Source organism: Portunus trituberculatus, chromosome 31 (genome assembly GCF_017591435.1).
Source record: "Portunus trituberculatus isolate SZX2019 chromosome 31, ASM1759143v1, whole genome shotgun sequence".
NCBI classification, from domain to species: domain Eukaryota; kingdom Metazoa; phylum Arthropoda; class Malacostraca; order Decapoda; family Portunidae; genus Portunus; species Portunus trituberculatus.
Genome location: NC_059285.1, coordinates 10,461,346 through 10,478,845, shown reverse-complemented (window position 1 = coordinate 10,478,845; position 17,500 = coordinate 10,461,346). Strand labels below are relative to the sequence as shown.

General features: G+C 42.0%; 1 protein-coding gene across 1 annotated transcript in view; it reads right to left on the bottom strand.

Moving 5' to 3' along the window:
- LOC123511041 overlaps positions 1-17,500 on the bottom strand; it is a 57,942-nt gene that overhangs the window by 15,965 nt on the left and 24,477 nt on the right. The window contains exons 4-13 of the mRNA XM_045266656.1: positions 16,153-16,197; positions 15,107-15,216; positions 12,583-12,799; positions 10,853-11,048; positions 10,348-10,500; positions 9,061-9,248; positions 8,299-8,556; positions 7,214-7,326; positions 2,727-2,869; positions 9-74 (exon numbers count right to left, since the gene is read on the bottom strand). Of these exons, the coding sequence (XP_045122591.1) occupies positions 9-74; positions 2,727-2,869; positions 7,214-7,326; positions 8,299-8,556; positions 9,061-9,248; positions 10,348-10,500; positions 10,853-11,048; positions 12,583-12,799; positions 15,107-15,216; positions 16,153-16,197 (1,489 nt within the window). The remainder of the gene's footprint in view (positions 1-8; positions 75-2,726; positions 2,870-7,213; positions 7,327-8,298; positions 8,557-9,060; positions 9,249-10,347; positions 10,501-10,852; positions 11,049-12,582; positions 12,800-15,106; positions 15,217-16,152; positions 16,198-17,500) is intronic.

The window sequence follows — 17,500 nt, the reverse complement described above, 5'->3', positions numbered from 1 at the left end:
GGTCTTACCTGCCGCTGCCATCACCATCAGCACCACCACCACAAGTCCTGGCGACACCATCACGTCCCGACAACCTGCAACACCATCACCACCACCACCAGTCATTAGCACCATCGTAGTTACCACCATTATTATTATCAGTATTAATCACTACCACCACTACCACCACACGACAGTGCCACCACCACAATTATTACAACTCTGCATTTTAAAAAAGTTATGATCATCACCAACATTAAAACTCACTAAATCACTATCTTTATCTCCATCATCTCCTCCACCATTGTCATTAGCACTGCTACTACTATTATTACCATTACTACTACTACTATTACTACTACAAGTATTATCACTAGTACTACTAATGCTACTGACATTACTACTACTACTACTACTACTACTACTACTACTACAACTACTATTACTACTACTACTAATGCTGCTAACATTACTACTGCTACTACTACTACTACTACTACTACTACTACTACTACTACTATTACTACTACTACTATTACTACTACAACTACTATTACTACTACTACTAATGCTGCTAACATTACTACTGCTACTACTACTACTACTACTACTACTACTACTACTACTACTATTATTATAAATAGTAATAATGATAATGATAATACTGCTACTACTACTGCTACTGCTACTATTACGAATACTACAGTAACAACTGATATTGAAGGAAAAACATAACTAAAATACAAAATATGTAGAATTAAATGCATGAGACAAATATTAACTCAGAAAAATAATAGATAAATTGTGTACTTATTGAAGTTTTAAACCCATCCATGGTAGAACCCACAAGTATGATCAACAACGAGTGGAGTGAATAATTAATGAGGTACAATAGTTAGGGGAACTCACAGTGAAGGCTGCGCGCTGTAGAAGATATCCAGGCGATCTGACCCCGATGCCCACCCTCCACTCAGTTATATTATCGCGTACTCCTCCTCCTCCTCCTCCTCTCTCTGTTGCCGAAACACACACACACACACACACACACACACACACACACACACACACACACGTCTTCCCATATCATCCATCACACCGTGCCCTACTCCTTCTCTCTCTCTCTCTCTCTCTCTCTCTCTCTCTCTCTCTCTCTCTCTCTCACACACACACACACACACACACATGCTTCTGTTCACCACAACTCCATCACCACCACAACTCAGTGAACCGCGGCCGAAAATTATTGAAAACACTTAAATGAATTGAATTTATGATGAAAAAGCAATCAATCATCACGTAATCAACGTTATTATGTGTGAGAGAGAGAGAGAGAGAGAGAGAGAGAGAGAGAGAGAGAGAGAGAGAGAGAGAGAGAGAGAGTGTGTGTGTGTGTATGTGTGTGTACTATCGAAGTTAACTATACACTACAAATTCCTTTTTATTAGGTACAGATATAAATGCATAGCAATAAAAACATGGAAGAAAAAACTAATCTTAAATAAATCATGTCCCTGAAATCATATAACAGCACTACATTTTTTTTATTTAAATTCCATCAATACAAACAAATGCACAGCAAGATTAATCCAGAGAAACAATAAGAACAACATATATCTCGTACGCACGCCCAGTATATTAATTCTACTAAGTGCACGACGCAGCCACGTGAGGTCAAGTTAAAATTCCACAGAAGATCACGAGGAGATTGGCTGTCTATCTTTGTAAGCAGATAAATACTTATTACTATTAGATCCTGCCTGCCTGTGTGCCTGCCTGCGTGTGTGTCTGCCTGCCTGCCTGCCTTCCTGCTGATTCGCTGCAAGTGTTAGATTGCAGCTGTGAGGGATTATTGTGTTTGTGGCACCACTACGGGTCAATAATACAACTTGTCAGCGCTGATGAAATCCTCCCAAATGGCGAGAGAGAAGTCCGCGTAAGGATTTGCTGAGAGAAAACGAGAAGAACAAAAGACGGGTAACTATTTGTATGTTTTAATTCTAGGCAGTGTTAATTCCTCTTGCATCCGAAAGAAGAAGAAGAAGAAGAAGAAGAAGAAGGAGGAGGAGGAGATATGTTTGTTTGTCTTTGAAAGGGCACTCTAATTTCCTAAGAGCCAAGAGGAAGAGGGAGGAGGAGGAGGAGGAGGAGGAGGAGGAGGAGGAGGAGGAGGAGGAGGAGGAGGAGGAGGAGGAGGAGGAGGAGGAGGAGGAAGAGGAATTGGAATATACAAAGGAATATACAAAGCCTTACTAGGCTGTTTGTTGAGACTATCTACTAACTACCAGTGGCAGGAGGAGGAGGAGGAGAAGAAGAAGAAGAAGAAGAAGAAGAAGAAGAAGAAGAAGAAGAAGAAGAAGAAGAAGAAGAAGAAGAAGAAGAAGAAGAAGAAGAAGAAGAAGAAGAAGAAGAAGAAGAAGAAGAAGAAGAAGAAGAAGAAGAAGAAGAAGAAGAAGAAAAAAAAAAGAGGAGGAGGAAGAAGAAGAGGACAGGAACAGGAAGAGAAGAAGAGGAAAAGAAGAAAGAAGATCGTTTTCTCTACTAAATTACTTTTCGTTTTCCCTCAAATGGCTGGAGAGAGAATTCCGAAAGCTTCTGATGAGAAATGAGCGGCAGACATTTTTCCTGTTCCCTCTCCACACTGCCTCATCTTACACACTCACACTTGCTAAAACATAACTCTGATCTCGCCACCCTTACATTCTTCAGCCTCACAGCCTAATTAGCATTCCGTTAGTCCTCCTTCAAACCAAACAAAAGTGACACCCGCAGCGTTGTGTTACGAGAGGAAGCCAAGAGGCCGCTGCCATCTGGGGCCCACATAACACTCACTCTATGACATCCTCTATGGGAGCCCTCATCCTCCTCCTCTTCCTTCTCTACTCCTACTCGTCTACTCCAAGCGGCGGGAAGCTATTAGCCGCTAACTTCTTGGAAAAACACTCTAGATGGAAGGTAAATAAGCAAGAATTTAGCATCATTACCTTACTCTGACTCACAGCACAAGAAAAAATCAATTGCACTACATCTGCAGGATCATGCAGGGCCAGCTAGGGTTACGAGTGCTGCCTCTCCCACCGAGAAACAGCCGTGGGCATCGAAACACGAACATCATGCAAAGTGGGGACGAACTACTGTATTATTTTGTATTCATGCTTTCATTTGTGTTGGCAATTTACTGCCTTCTCAGGTGTGGATAGGCAGATGTGAATGGACAAGTTTTGGTGGAGAAGAGTGGGTGAAGCGGCAAAGGGTAGTAAGAGTCAAGGTCATAATGATGAATCTGGATTTTTATTGTTACTTTTGATTAGTAATGCTTAACAACATCCTGTCACAGGCACGCAGCGTGTGGTGTTACCAGGCAGCGCGCGTCACCAGTATCACACTGACTGGCTGCAGCACCAACTACAACACACACACGCGTACAACGACTTCACCAATCAGAACACGGAAGCTAAGGTAAAATGCACGGTTCCACCAATCACAACACGAGGAGTACCAACCAATCACAACACAGAATGCTTAACACTTCTCTCTCCACTACTAGCAGAAATTATACTAAAACCAGACATATTTCCACCAATCACAGCGCTGAACAGACACCAGGCGGGGTCTCTACACCAATCACAACGTGGAGATTTCGTCTGTCCACTAAGGAGCGCTGTGACATCGTTGTTGCGGGCAGTGTTCAATCAGTCAATCGACACTTCTATCGGTCACAACACAGGACTTTCACAAAAACCTTTTTCTCGATGTCAATTCTTTCTGTTATCATGGTCTCTTTATATTGTTCCTTTCTTCAGTAACCAGACGATGACCACACGTTCTCCATAGTGTAAAGCATCAAGTTATGCCAACCATTCCGAGCACTGTTCACTTCCCCCAGATCACAAATCCAATCACTTTCAGCCACTACTCTTGACGCTTCGTAACTCCGTTGTTGCGACGCTTTACAGCAGGTCGTACTTATAAACACGGGTTTCTTGAGGACTATTTTCAAATGCCTCATAGGTCAATTGTTGAGTTCTTGTGGATGAATTCTTTTTCTATTGCTGATACACATTCCTATTATTAGAACCATAAAAACACCCTTACAAACCTCATCAACTTCTATCAAAGCTTCATGAAAATGGTCGAAATAAAACACCAAGACATTTTAGAATTTGGTCAATCATTCAATCACCACAATCCCTACCACCAGTGTCGAACTGCTTTGAAAACTCAAGTTTTATTTAGCACTAGGAGTAGACATCTTTGACACATTTCATCAGACGTCCTGCATGGTGAAAGTCTCGTTACACGCACCACACTCGTGCACCAGCCTCCCTCCACACAATTTAATAAAGGCAGCTTCAAAATAACCAGCCGGATCTTCTCTTTCCACAAAAATACGAGTACACCATTGTTCCCCAAGAGCAACTCTTGTCAGTATTATTGGATTAAGGTGAGGCGTCATACAGGGGAGGTTTCAGTTATTAGTGACTATGAAGTATCTTTAGTTGTTAGAGTTACAAATTATATCCAGCAAATAAGGTACAATGCTCTTGATGACTCCTGTTTTTGATACATCTAAATAACACTTAACTTAAATAATAATAAATAATTACAATACTATCTCAATGAATTTCAACCTTTCTTCCCACAGAAGGAAAAGTATACATAATTATGAAAGAACGTAGCAAGACACAACGTTGGGGGCTGATTGTCAGCACATGAAGGCAGCGTGAAGGTTGCATCACCATGTGAGGCTGCATCCTGCTTCGTCTGTTGTGATAAGTTGATGGACATTTCGTGTTTTTCGATATTTGCTGATCAGAGGAAGCAATTATTCGCCTTTGCAATAGTAATAACCACTGAGGAAATTATTGTGAAGACAGAGAAAGTAAGAAAATAAAGAGGATGGAGGGTTTTTGCAACAGATTGACTATTATAGTGTGCTCTGAGAGAAACGTTGTCGTGTTGTGGGGATATTCATCACTAGAGAGAAATGGGTCAAGATTTTTTTAAGCAGCAGTTAGTCAATAACACAAAACAGGAGAGAGAGAGAGAGAGAGAGAGAGAGAGAGAGAGAGAGAGAGAGAGAGAGAGAGAAAAAAGGAGATATCTATCATTTACTAAAGTTGTCAACAAGCAGTGCGCATCGAGGAAAGAGTAGGACCTGGCAGGAGGGAGGAGGAGGGAGTCTTAAAAGAGCGAATCCCATGGAGGAAGAAAGAGGGAAGGAGCTTATCCATCAGCTTGATTAATCTAAAAAGACGATTCCAAGCCAACACAAAGTAGCTGCGGGCATATTCGGCGGGGCGGGCAGCCAGCATGGCCCCGCCTCGTCACCCCAGGAAGGATTGCGTCACTATTATTGTATTATGTACAAGAGCCGCCGACCAGAGCTGGTGGACGCAGATGGGGCTCCGCCACACCAGCGATCGGGAGTCAAACATTGGGTAGCGATAATGAGCTACACGTCAAAAGGAAGAAGAAAAAAATATATATACAGCCGATGGCCATGTACCAAAGCACGGCCATCATCCAGCCTCTACTGGCACTGAATATTGGCCCCGCGTCGAAACAAGGCCATCGCTGAGAGTACATAACGCTAATTACATGTAAGGCCAGTATAAGAGCCTTTAGTCATATTGAGGCAGCCGGTGAGGGCCATACGTCCGAGGAAAAAGTCATAGCTAAAAAGGTCCACGATTTCAAAATGGGCGATGGTGATAAGATCACTCGTCCTAATTGGTCCTGAAAAGCTGTATAGGACCGGCTGATGGGGCCACTCGTCACAGTTACGTAACAGTTAACAGGCCTCTGTATTAAGCCTGAACGCGAGAGGCCACAAGTTAGCAAATGTTGGCGAATGAACAATAAGGTCTCATTAAAGATGGCGACGATGTAAGGGAATTGTGACTGTGGGAAAACATAATAGGCGAAGGAAAGTGTTCATGTACAGTATAAAGTTGAAGATAACTCATTCATTACACTAAGGCGACACACACACACACACACACACACACACACACACACACACAACGGCCTTGATTCAGTGGACGGCCGCAAGTCAAGGCCACACCAAATATCAAAGCTGGCACAGGCTTTGGTCATAAAATAGTGCTAATATATAGTTGGGCAATGGAGCCACTCGTCAAAAGAAGCATGGCACGCGTATTAAAGCACATTGGTGGTAGCACAATGATGATAAGAAAAAAAAAATTAAAAAAAAAATAAATAAATAAATAAATAATAATAATAATAATAATAATAATAATAATAATAATAATAATAATAATAATAATAATGCTAATAATAAGAATCCTCACCAATATCATCATTACAGTTTTGCTGATAAATTCCGCTATTACCATCATGACTTCCAGAATCACAGGTATATAATGTATTGAATTTATTTCCTTAAACTATGACTCCTATTAATAAAATTTTCCACTCAACACTAAGTAAATTCTCTGTCTGCCTTCACTCAACCTGCCATCATACACAATTTTATTTTTTCAATTACTTCAGTTCTCTGTCTGTCCTAACTTTTTTATCAATTAATTGTCTGCCTAATATATACCACTGCACCTGTTTAGTTTAGCTCCACTGATTACTGGAGTATGTTAATGGTGCTCCTCATCACACCAAGCTGATGTTCCACTGAAGAGAAAACACAAAGCTGCTTCTAACCACACAAGGTTCACGCATAAAGCAACACACACTGTCTGTCACATCTCACACATGATTCATGGCTCAGTCAGTGCCTCTGCTTCTCATCCTGCCATCCCCCAAGAGGTGTCCAGTAGTGCATAATTCTCCATTTAATCTAAAGACTATTTGACATACACTGTAATGGCGGTTGCCTGTGTTCATCACCAACAGGGTCATAATTCAAAATATTCATGACATCCCTGACAGATTGATGTGCCTGTAATGAGTGCAGCTGCCACACGCCTCAGTAGTCTTCCTTTATGATGCTCCCGGGTCTTGTTCCTTTCTCATAAACACTGATTCACAATTTGCAATACCACTACCAAAACATTGCAGGCCTCAGAAAAATCTTGCATTTGATAAGAAAATAGATTGCAGATCTAATATGCCCAGACCAATACTATTACTGGTGCTCCTATCATGATTGCTACTATTACTACAATTACTGCTGTACTATTACCATAGCTACCACTACTACATTTTAGCACACACCTTTGCAATGCCCAGGTCAGGTCAGCAAAACACCATCCCAACATACAAAAGAGTCAGCCGAGTGTCCAACAAGGCAGAGCCAAGGAGGGCTGGGAAAGTCATCTCTCCATGCAGTGCTTGCACGCAAACAACTTCAGGTCTGAGACACACCTGCAGGAGCTGAGTAGAAAGCTAATGAATTATACTATTACACAATGAAAATTAAACAAATATTAGTCTTTATAGAGATATGCCTTTGTATGTGTCTATTCATCTATCCATCTTCTTATTTATATCTGTTTTTCCATTCTCTCTATCTATCTACATCTACTAAATTTTCCTAAACACTTTTCTAAGAGAATATGACAGAAGAGTTTCTATTTATTTCTGAACTTATACTATATTAATCTTCTTTTTCTTTCCTCAACCTTTCCCTTATATATTTCAATACTGTCTCCTATTTCATTGAATGGTGTCCTTTACACTCACTACCTCACACTCAACTCTGATACATTTCCTGCTATCTAATCTCTGCCATCCTATGTGTGCCTAAACTATCTTAGGGACCCACATGCATTCTCAATAGAACATTCTCATTGCTGCCAACTCGTTGTGTGGTTGTGGTGGGGATACAGAGCAGTAAACACAAAATCATATTGAATATTTGAGCAAATATGGGAGCATTTTGTAATATTGTTATATTATAAATACTCTGGGAGAGTTTATACCAAACATACTAAACAAGATCATATTTCACCACTATAGTGACTCAACACCTTATGATGTGTTGTACAAATGTAACTATATGCATTGCAATTAGTGAGTGATATCAGTTATGCCTGCTGAAGTACAGGACCACAGATGAACAAGTGTGATGACTATGCTACTCTCAGATGAATTCATGGGAGTGAATGCATATTAAGGACAAAAAAGAATTAATGCAATGTGCCTTTTGTTCCTACTGCAATTCCACCAATAATGGTAATACTGTACCTTTTTAAACAAAAATACTATGAATGCACACACACACACACACACACAAAAAAAAAAAAAAACTTCTGCAATGGCTGTGAAATGCATGATAATCAAAATCACAAGACAAAGCATACAATACATGGGGCAGCCAGGAATGATGTAGATGGACAGGGCCTAGAGAACACTGCTGTATGTGAGCATGTTGACGATGAAGATGAACACAAAGATGACAAGACACAGGCGGTCAATTGCAGCAGCCAGCAGTAGGTAGTCCAGCCCAGAGTAGGAGGAGGAGGAAGAAGAAGATGGCATATGATTGGTAGCTTGGGGAGTGGAGGCATTGCTGGTGTTGGTACTTGTAAACAGTTGAGCACGGCCATTTTCCCCCATCTCCACCTCCTCCGTCTTGACTGAGGCATTGTAGTTCCTCATGGACTGTTGGTGTTAAGGAAAGGGTTTCATTAGATTCTTTTACTTACTCAACTTGCTGATTACTTAATTATCTTAATCATTCATCTCTTTTTCTAATAAATTCTCGAACTCCTTGCCTGCTTCTGTATCTCCTCCTTCCTATGTTTTGAATCTTTTTAGAGGAAACTTTCAAGACATTTATCCTCCAGTTTGAATTATTTATTTTACCTTTATCCATGTGTAAGTCATTTGCCTTGGGCAACAAAAACTTAAAAGAGAAAGGCCCACTGAGGTGTTAGTGCACAAAGGAAAGGTTCACATTGCAATTCTTCAATATTCTGCAACCTGATTAATCACACTACATCTCATGCATCCATATATACTCAACACTAGAATGGAATTATGACCTAAATTCTCTCTGATAAAGAGATAAAAGATTGTTAATATGTCCTGAACGAAATCACCAGATATTCCTTCAAGTTCAGGCCAGTGTCAGTATAGAACTCTGTATGAACCAGAAAAGCTGACCTGCCAGGGACTGGGCATGATGAGACTGCGATAGTTGTTGAGGCAGAGACAAGCAGACATGAGGTGGAGGCACGTGGTAACTTGGGAAGAGAGTGGTGTGGAGTGAGGATCCCGGGCCAGGCGGGTGGTGATGGCTGTCACCACCACACTGGCCACCGTCAGGAGTAACTGTTGACTCACTAGCTCCACTGTGCAAGGGAGAGAAGAGGCACAGCAGGGTAAGCCACAGTAAATGGAAGGGTTGTGAAGGGAGAGTCAGAGAATATAGAAGAAAAATATTAGAGGAGTTAAAAAGATGTAAAAGCAACTACACAGAACTGGTAAACAGCAAAGAAAGGAATGATCAATGAACAAAAATTAAGACAATACACAGTAATGGTTCTTCATCAAACTGTCACTATATGGATGCATCTTTCTTCTTTCAAGAACATGGGTGCAGTTCTTGTCTCTGTGGAACAACTCACATCTCATCTCCACACCACACATCACACTGCTGCCACACCCCACACCACTCAACACTGTGAAACATGATATGTAGGAAGAGTGTACATGTTTTTGAAGTTTCAGCTGCAGCTTTTGATGACTGTATATAAATGCTAGAACAGCCACAAGAACTACATGAACAAAGACAATATCACTAAATGATAATAATTGTCCACACAGTCCACTGAAGAGCCAAGTTACTATATACGTGAGATATTTGAAGCCAGAGAAATAGTTGTCACTAATACAACTGTATCACAAATCACTAGTTTTGGTCACTATAATTGAAATATGTTTTCAGTTATCCCTCTGTTAAGTGAGTGACTGTTTGGTAATAGAATTCTATCATGGCCACCCCATTAAAGATTGCAGCTGATTGTGAAAAATAAAAAAATAAATTCTTGGATAGCAATTTACTTTTAGGTCTTTGTTTAAAAGCATAATATGCACACCAAGCTAATTTGCTAGCAAGAAGCCCCACTAAATGATATCAAGCAGGAAAGTTACTAATTACTTAGTTGTGCATAATTAGTCTGTCTGACCCACCAGCTGCTGCTGAGGTCACCAGCTGAGGCAATGGAGTGCTACCCTGGCAGATGTCTGGCGTTACATTAGTATTAAGTGAAACTAAAGAAGCAATTAACACTTTTCTTCAGAAAACATGTCATGGTTTTCTAGACATTGGATATTAGATAATATTTTGACTAAAAAAAAAAAACAGCATTATGTATGTGTAGGCAAGAAGGCAATAAACCCTTTAACAAAAACAATGATCTCTCTAGCAGTCTTTGTAGTAGTACTCACCAATAAGAGGAGTGTGTGAGGGTGCGTGAGAAACTGTGACAGATGAGTAGGCAATGAAGAGCACATCAAGGATGAGACAGATGCCACCAAAGATGAGCTTCTCCCCAGCACATGGTGGCAGCAAGAACATAATGAAGGTAAGAATGCACAGCGCTGTGGGCAGGAACAATGCTTCAGCATGGAGGGAGGAAAGGAACATGAGGAGGAACAATGGACTTTTTTCCCTTTGCTGCATTTGGATATGTAGCACAAAGAGGAAAAATAGACTCCAGATATTACTCATTCAATTTAGAATACTATACTCAAAGACCTTTATTTGAGCAGTGACTTTATTATTCCTAAATGATATTCTTCAGTAATGAAAGAAAAAAGTTTTCAAAAGTATCAATATATTGAGGAAAAATCATTAAACTAGGGACCTCTATAGTGTTAGTTGCCACTCCTACTTGTTGTTTTACACAACTTGCCATCACTCAACCCTCCCAAGACAAGAGACAACACTGACCCACGACAGGCATCTTGACAGTCCACTGGTAGACGGGCGCGTCCCTGCTGAGGATAAGGTACATTCTAATGGAGATGAAGGGGTCTGTGCAGCAATCAAAGTGCTCCTCATGCCTGACCATGCTGCTATTTACCAGCCTCCACCAGCCTCGGGTCAAGTTCCCTCCATCCGGATTTACTCGAGTCAGCGCCTCCATCTGTGGGCAAGAGTGAGGAGTGAGAGGGACATTTGGGAGTGTGTGGGAGTATGACAAGAGTAATGGAAGTGGTAGAGAGGTGAGACTAACCATATTCTGAAAAACATTTCTTAATGAACCTCCACCAAATGCCAAAGCTGAAGTTACACAAAGATTAGAGAGTGGTTTTTCTTTTATAGTTCTAATGACAGATTGATGAGATTTCCATATTGTTAACAGGAAAAACACTCTACCAAACCCGGTTGTGGTGAAGGAGTGTTTCTGAATACAGGCCTAAGGAGGAGGGGTGAGACAGAGTCAAAGGAACAGGTGAGAGTGTGGAAGAATGAGGCAAAACTAAGGGAGGTGTTGGAAATATATGGGAGAAGAAAGGGTAAGAATGTAACAATCTATAAGAGTGATAAATATAAGTGAATAGAAGGGAGGGAAAAGGAGAAAATGAATGAGAAGAAAGGTGAAAAAGAAAAAACAAAGAAAAGCAAAAACAAGAGAAGAGAAAGTGGTAGGAAAGGAATACATAGTATGAGAGAGAGAGAGAGAGAGAGAGAGAGAGAGAGAGAGAGAGAGAGAGAGAGAGAGAGAGAGAGAGAGAGAGAGAGAGAGAGAGAGAGAGAGAGAGAGAGAGAGAATAAGAAGAGTATGATGATGAGAATGAAAGGAGAGAGGGTGCATTTGGAAGGTGAGATGAGATGAGGGAGGGAGGAAGGGAAGGAGAAGAGAGAGGAGAGAAGGAGAGAGGAGATATGAAGGGGGGGGGGTGTTAGTGCCAGTCTTCAGTGACACTTGAAGGGCCACATGGCATACTAATACTTGATCCCTCCCCCCCTCCCCGACCACCACCACCACTACCACAGCCATGCTAGTGTGTGTGTGTGTGTGTGTGTGTGTGTGTGCAGGATGATTTGCAGGACCACTTGAGCCTTTGTGATAATGGAAGTATGTTATTTTAGATTTTCACGAGTACTCCTACTGTGTGTCCCTTCCCGTGCTTGTCTCTCTGTTTACAAAGACTGGCTCCTTGTTTTTCTGTTGGAGGATCTCTCTCTCTCTCTCTCTCTCTCTCTCTGTATGCATCACCAACACATCCTCCTCACTCACATTATGCACCACCACCACTGCTATCGCCAAAGACTACTAACACTCTCCTCTCTCCACCACTGCTAATCACCACCACCATCAACATTCCTATCACCACCGTCACCTTCACCAATCATCACCACTCATACTACCATCACACACAGAGAGAGAGAGAGAGAGAGAGAGAGAGAGAGAGAGGAATAAAGAAATGAAATATGATAAAATAATGATAACTTCCCCCTACATATACATAAATATATGGAACAGATAAGAAGTGACATGTAAATAAAGACAAGGTCACGTTACTAAAGGAAGAATTGAACAACATACAGGGTCGGCACAACTAGGTAACTACAATTAGAATAATTCCCTCCACACACACACACAGCTCTGAGCTTGCTCCGTAATTGGGAAGACTGGCTGGGTGACCAGCAGACGACCGAGGTGAATTACACACCCTTGGTTTGTCTTCCACGAGCACCAGGTCTATCCCGGCCTTGTTGTAGCGCCAGGAACCCATCTGGAGGGTGCAGTTGTGACTGTCGTGGGGCCAGTAGGTGAGGTCCACCACGCAGAAGTACTGCAGCTTGATGCCCGCCACGAAATGGACTCGGCCAGTGTAGGAGACATTGGCAAGGCTATCCCCAAGCTCCTTGAACGCATTGCTTTCCGGGCTGCGGGTAACACAAGTAGTCAAGTTATATGAGATGGATATACTACATAGATTAGATGGGTTTGCAATTGCGGCTATAAAAACTATTTTTTATTGTTATTACCATTATTATTTTTACTCTACACTGTAGTATTAGTGGAAAACTGACAATATCAAAGAGTGAAATATCAACTACCCTTTAAGACGAAATAATCCAGTGGTCAGGAATTAATATATGAGAGAGAGAGAGAGAGAGAGAGAGAGAGAGAGAGAGAGAGAACTATTTGAAATCGGTTGTTGTATGTTGTGCAGAAAGAGTACAACCTAGGTTATTTTGGGAAGCCTTTTAGTTAATTTGTGCGAGTAAGAATCATGCGTCTTCATTCCACAAATCTTCTTAATTAACACCACATCTGTTATGCAACACTTGGTTTGGTGCTAAACGCCTTTAGTCCCGCCTGGTGCTGCGCCGCCCACCACCAGCGCAAGGCACTCAGCCCACCTTGCCGTTGCTGAACCAGTATTCAACAATGCCATGTTCCTTCAACACGAATGTCTACAAAGGCTACGGATATAATTAGAAGAATTGTCATGGCTATTTTTCCTATTGATAAAGTAGAAATTTTGTTCATTTGTCTCTAGAAATGTAAAAAAAAAAAAAAAAAAAAAGGAAAACATTCATAAAACCTGTGTCGCTTCAACTAGAGCCTTCTGAAAGTTGTGGAAGTGTGGCGCAATTGTGTGCCAGAATACGCAACTTTTGCTGTGTTTCATCTGCCACAGCGTTGCCCAAACACATCATTACAGCTACAGTACTACGATCACAGAAAGTTCCCCTCTCTTACTCTTCACACACAAGGCTTCACTCACTCGTGCTCTTCAGACAATCCTCTTCCATCCTTACTCTCCATACGTCATTTCTCTGTACTGTCTCCTTCACTGAGCTTTCCAAAATCCTTTCCTCACTCCAGGAAAGTCACCTAGTCATTTATCATCTCATCCTCCATGCACTCCTTGTCTCATCTTTGCAATACTTCTCATTTCATCCTTACAGTACTTTTCATCTCATCCTCATCAAATTTCTCATCCAAACATTTCTCATTATCAGGCTCCATCACGTCACAGTGCATGTAGGGAAGAGCGGGTAGGTTAACCTTTTCAATACTGGGATACATATTTACCTAGAGATCTGTGTACAATTAGACCATTTTATTGATATTAGGAAAGGTCTATGGAGGTCAGAAGATTAATGGCCAAAGTCTTCACCATTCTAATCCCCCATATAAGTTTCTGAAGCTGTATAAAATCACCAAATAGTAAGCAGAATTAATATAGAAACGCGTCATGGTACTCAAGGGTTTAAAAGGTCTGGGAGACGTGACACGGATAATACTGTGTGTTGTGGTATATGAACTGACTTGCTACAAAGATTTAAGGTGAACATTCCTTCCCTCCTTCCCTCACGCTCCTGTGGACTAGCCTCGCCTCATCCCAAGCAACAGTTCGCATACCTCTGCCTCTCCTTCCCTCACGCTCCTGTGGACTAGCCTCGCCTCATCCCAAGCAACAGTTCGCTTATCACCGTATCACTACTAAGATGGTTTAAAACTGACGCTATCACAGAAAAGAAAGATAAATATCATTCCACTGTTATGAAGACGATACAATTATTGATCACTGGTGAGATTATTGGGAATATTTCAAGGTTTCAACTTTGACTTCGATTTTTCTACTGAAATGGTAGAAAATAAATAGAATAAAATAAAATAAATTATCTCTTCAGTAAAACAATACGCGGTGTGTAGCAAAGAGGAGGTGAACAAGACATACTCCAGGCAGACATGACGTAACCCTTGATCTTTACAACAGCTAGAAACGCTCCCGTGACTAACTGACACATCACACGCAACACTACAAAGCGGAGATAAGTGAGGCTCATAACACCACAATCAAGATAAAGCAGAAATGTCTTCATAGTCTTGGCGAGCACACACACACACACACACACACACACACACACACACACACACACACACACACACACACACACACACACACACACTTCCCTTTACGGTACAATGTTTCTACCCCAAAAAATTCATTATTTACGTGAACTCTTTGTTTTATTTATTCAAATTTCCTCAAAGTTTGTCACGTTTGACCTGCTCATTATATACTGGAAAATAACAACACACAACTAACAGAACATAATAATCAACTTTTAAAGTAATACTAGTAACATATATAAGAACATGTTAATTATCAAACAATGTAATATGTCTTGTGATTTACATGTCGTCCTACTTGATCCCAGCACTCCAGCACTCACCTGTTGTACATGCTGATGTCCGGCTTCCAGATAGAGCTGTGATGCAAGTCCAGGTAGGAAATGTTCATGTAATCGCTAGGGTTCCAGGTGAGGCGTGGGTCATGCCACTCCTGCGCGGAGAACAGGAGGGATGGTTAGGTGCTACTCCTGATGTAATCACTGCTCTAAGTGATCAGTTCATCCTATGTAAACACGCCCTTAAAGTAAAGTAATTGTAGATGTGGAAACAGACACAAAGAAGATGAAGAAAATAAGGGAAGCTGAAAGAAACCATCAAAGACCTACACGTGGCGGCCACCGTGTGAAACATATCTACTTATATCCACCATCCTTAAATCCGTCTAATCTTCTTATAAAGCTCTCTGGTGATACTGATAAACTAAAAACTGGTGTAGGCAGAGAAAAAAATATATGTGCACTGGACTTCAACGCCGATGGACATGAAATACTGTAAGTTACATCAAATGCAAATCATGACTCTGCGACTTTAGCGAACCCAAGCTATTCTACACACTCAAGGTAAACGAGGGAGAAAGAATCACCCTCTGACCAGACAACTAAGGACTTCGGCAGTATAATCCCCAGCTGAGGTGAGGCTGAGGCTGTGGCGGCGGGATAGTCAAGGTCGACTAACTACACTTCCACCACAGCATTCATTATGGTCTGGTAGGCAAACTGTATATGCAAGAGGGTCTGATTATGTTTAGATGAATTTCTCGCTACTTATAAAATTTGAGGCATTATCAAACTGAGAGTGAGTTACCTAGAAATGTGATCGTTTATGTGGATACGATCTAAACACACACGCAAACACTTACACCTACGTACACGATACACATACATACACTCACACACAAACACACACAGACATACACATATACAACAAAACCACCAGATCCGTGCACATGGAAAGAAGTCAGTTTTATTTCAAGACACACTGCACATTGAAGGTGACTCAGCTGGTAATGCGCCTTGTTAAGCTCAGGCTGCCCGGTACATGCAGGAGGGGGAGGCTTAACAAGGCGGCACAAGGCTGAGGGACTTACACAGATGAGCCAAGCGTCTGCGTGCACATTCTCCTCCTTCTCGTCCTGCAATGGAACGCAGAGGGAGAGATAGGTGAGTACGGGGTCTTATGCAAAACTCTTCCCGCTCCTCCTCTTAATCCTAATCCTTCTAATCTTTCTCCTCCTCCTCCTCCTCCTCCTCCTCCTCCTCCTCCTCCTCCTCCTCCTCCTCCTCCTCCTCCTCCTCCTCTCCTTATCTATTCTTCCTCCTGCTACTACTATTACCACTACTACTACCACACTTATTTCTACTTATATACTACTAACACCGATATTGCAATTTTAAAATCAGGATACGAATACGAACAAGATAAGAGATAGGAATAAATAATACTGTGTGTGTGTGTGTGTGTGTGTGTGTGTGTGTGTGTGTGTGTGTGTGTGTGTGTGTGTGTGTGTGTGTGTGTGTGTGTGTGCGCGCCAGGTTATGAAACTAATAGGTTACTTAATGGAGTTGTCCACAAGAAGAGTTAATAGAGCTGAATTCTGAGGCTCCAGTCCATAACCAATGCCTCTCTCTCTCTCTCTCTCTCTCTCTCTCTCTCTCTCTCTCTCTCTCTCTCTCTCTCTCACCCTGACCAGCACTACTTGAGCACGTGACGCGGGGAGGAGGACGAGGAGACCCAGGTGAAGGAGACGAGACAAGGAGTGACGAAGTGGGCGGACAGGTGCATATGGATCAGTCAATCAGTCCCCGCCCACCAGGTAAGGGTCGCAGGCATCCCGTTGTGGGTCAAGACGCGGCTCGTCCCCCTGCCCATGGGTGGCCGCCCACACACCACGACCACCCGCCTCCCCATTCCCTGTCTCCCCGCCCAGCACCTGACGGGGGTCGCCTTAGTCATCAAGGGAACGGAAAAAAAAGTCTGATCAGAGTTGCAGGGGACCGGGCGCCGTCTGACCTGTTGGGCCGGTAAGTAAACAAGATGCTACGTGGGCTCAGATGCCTCCTCCTCTTCCTACTCCTGTTCCTCCTCCTCCTCTTCTTTTTTTTTCTCTTTCTACTACTCTTTCTTCTGCTATACTTCCTCCTCCTTCTTCTTCTATCTCCTCTTAACTCTCTTCCTTATCCTCCTCATCTTCGTCTTCCTTCTGCTAGTGCTCCTCCTTATGCTGTTTCTCTTACTACGCTTTCTCCTCCTAACCCTTCTCTTCCTCCTCCTCTTACACTTCCTTATCTCCTCTTATAGCTCCTTCTTTTTGTTCCTACACACACACACACACACACACACACACACACACACACACACACACACACACACACACACACACACACACACACACACACACACACACACACACACACACACACACACACACACACACA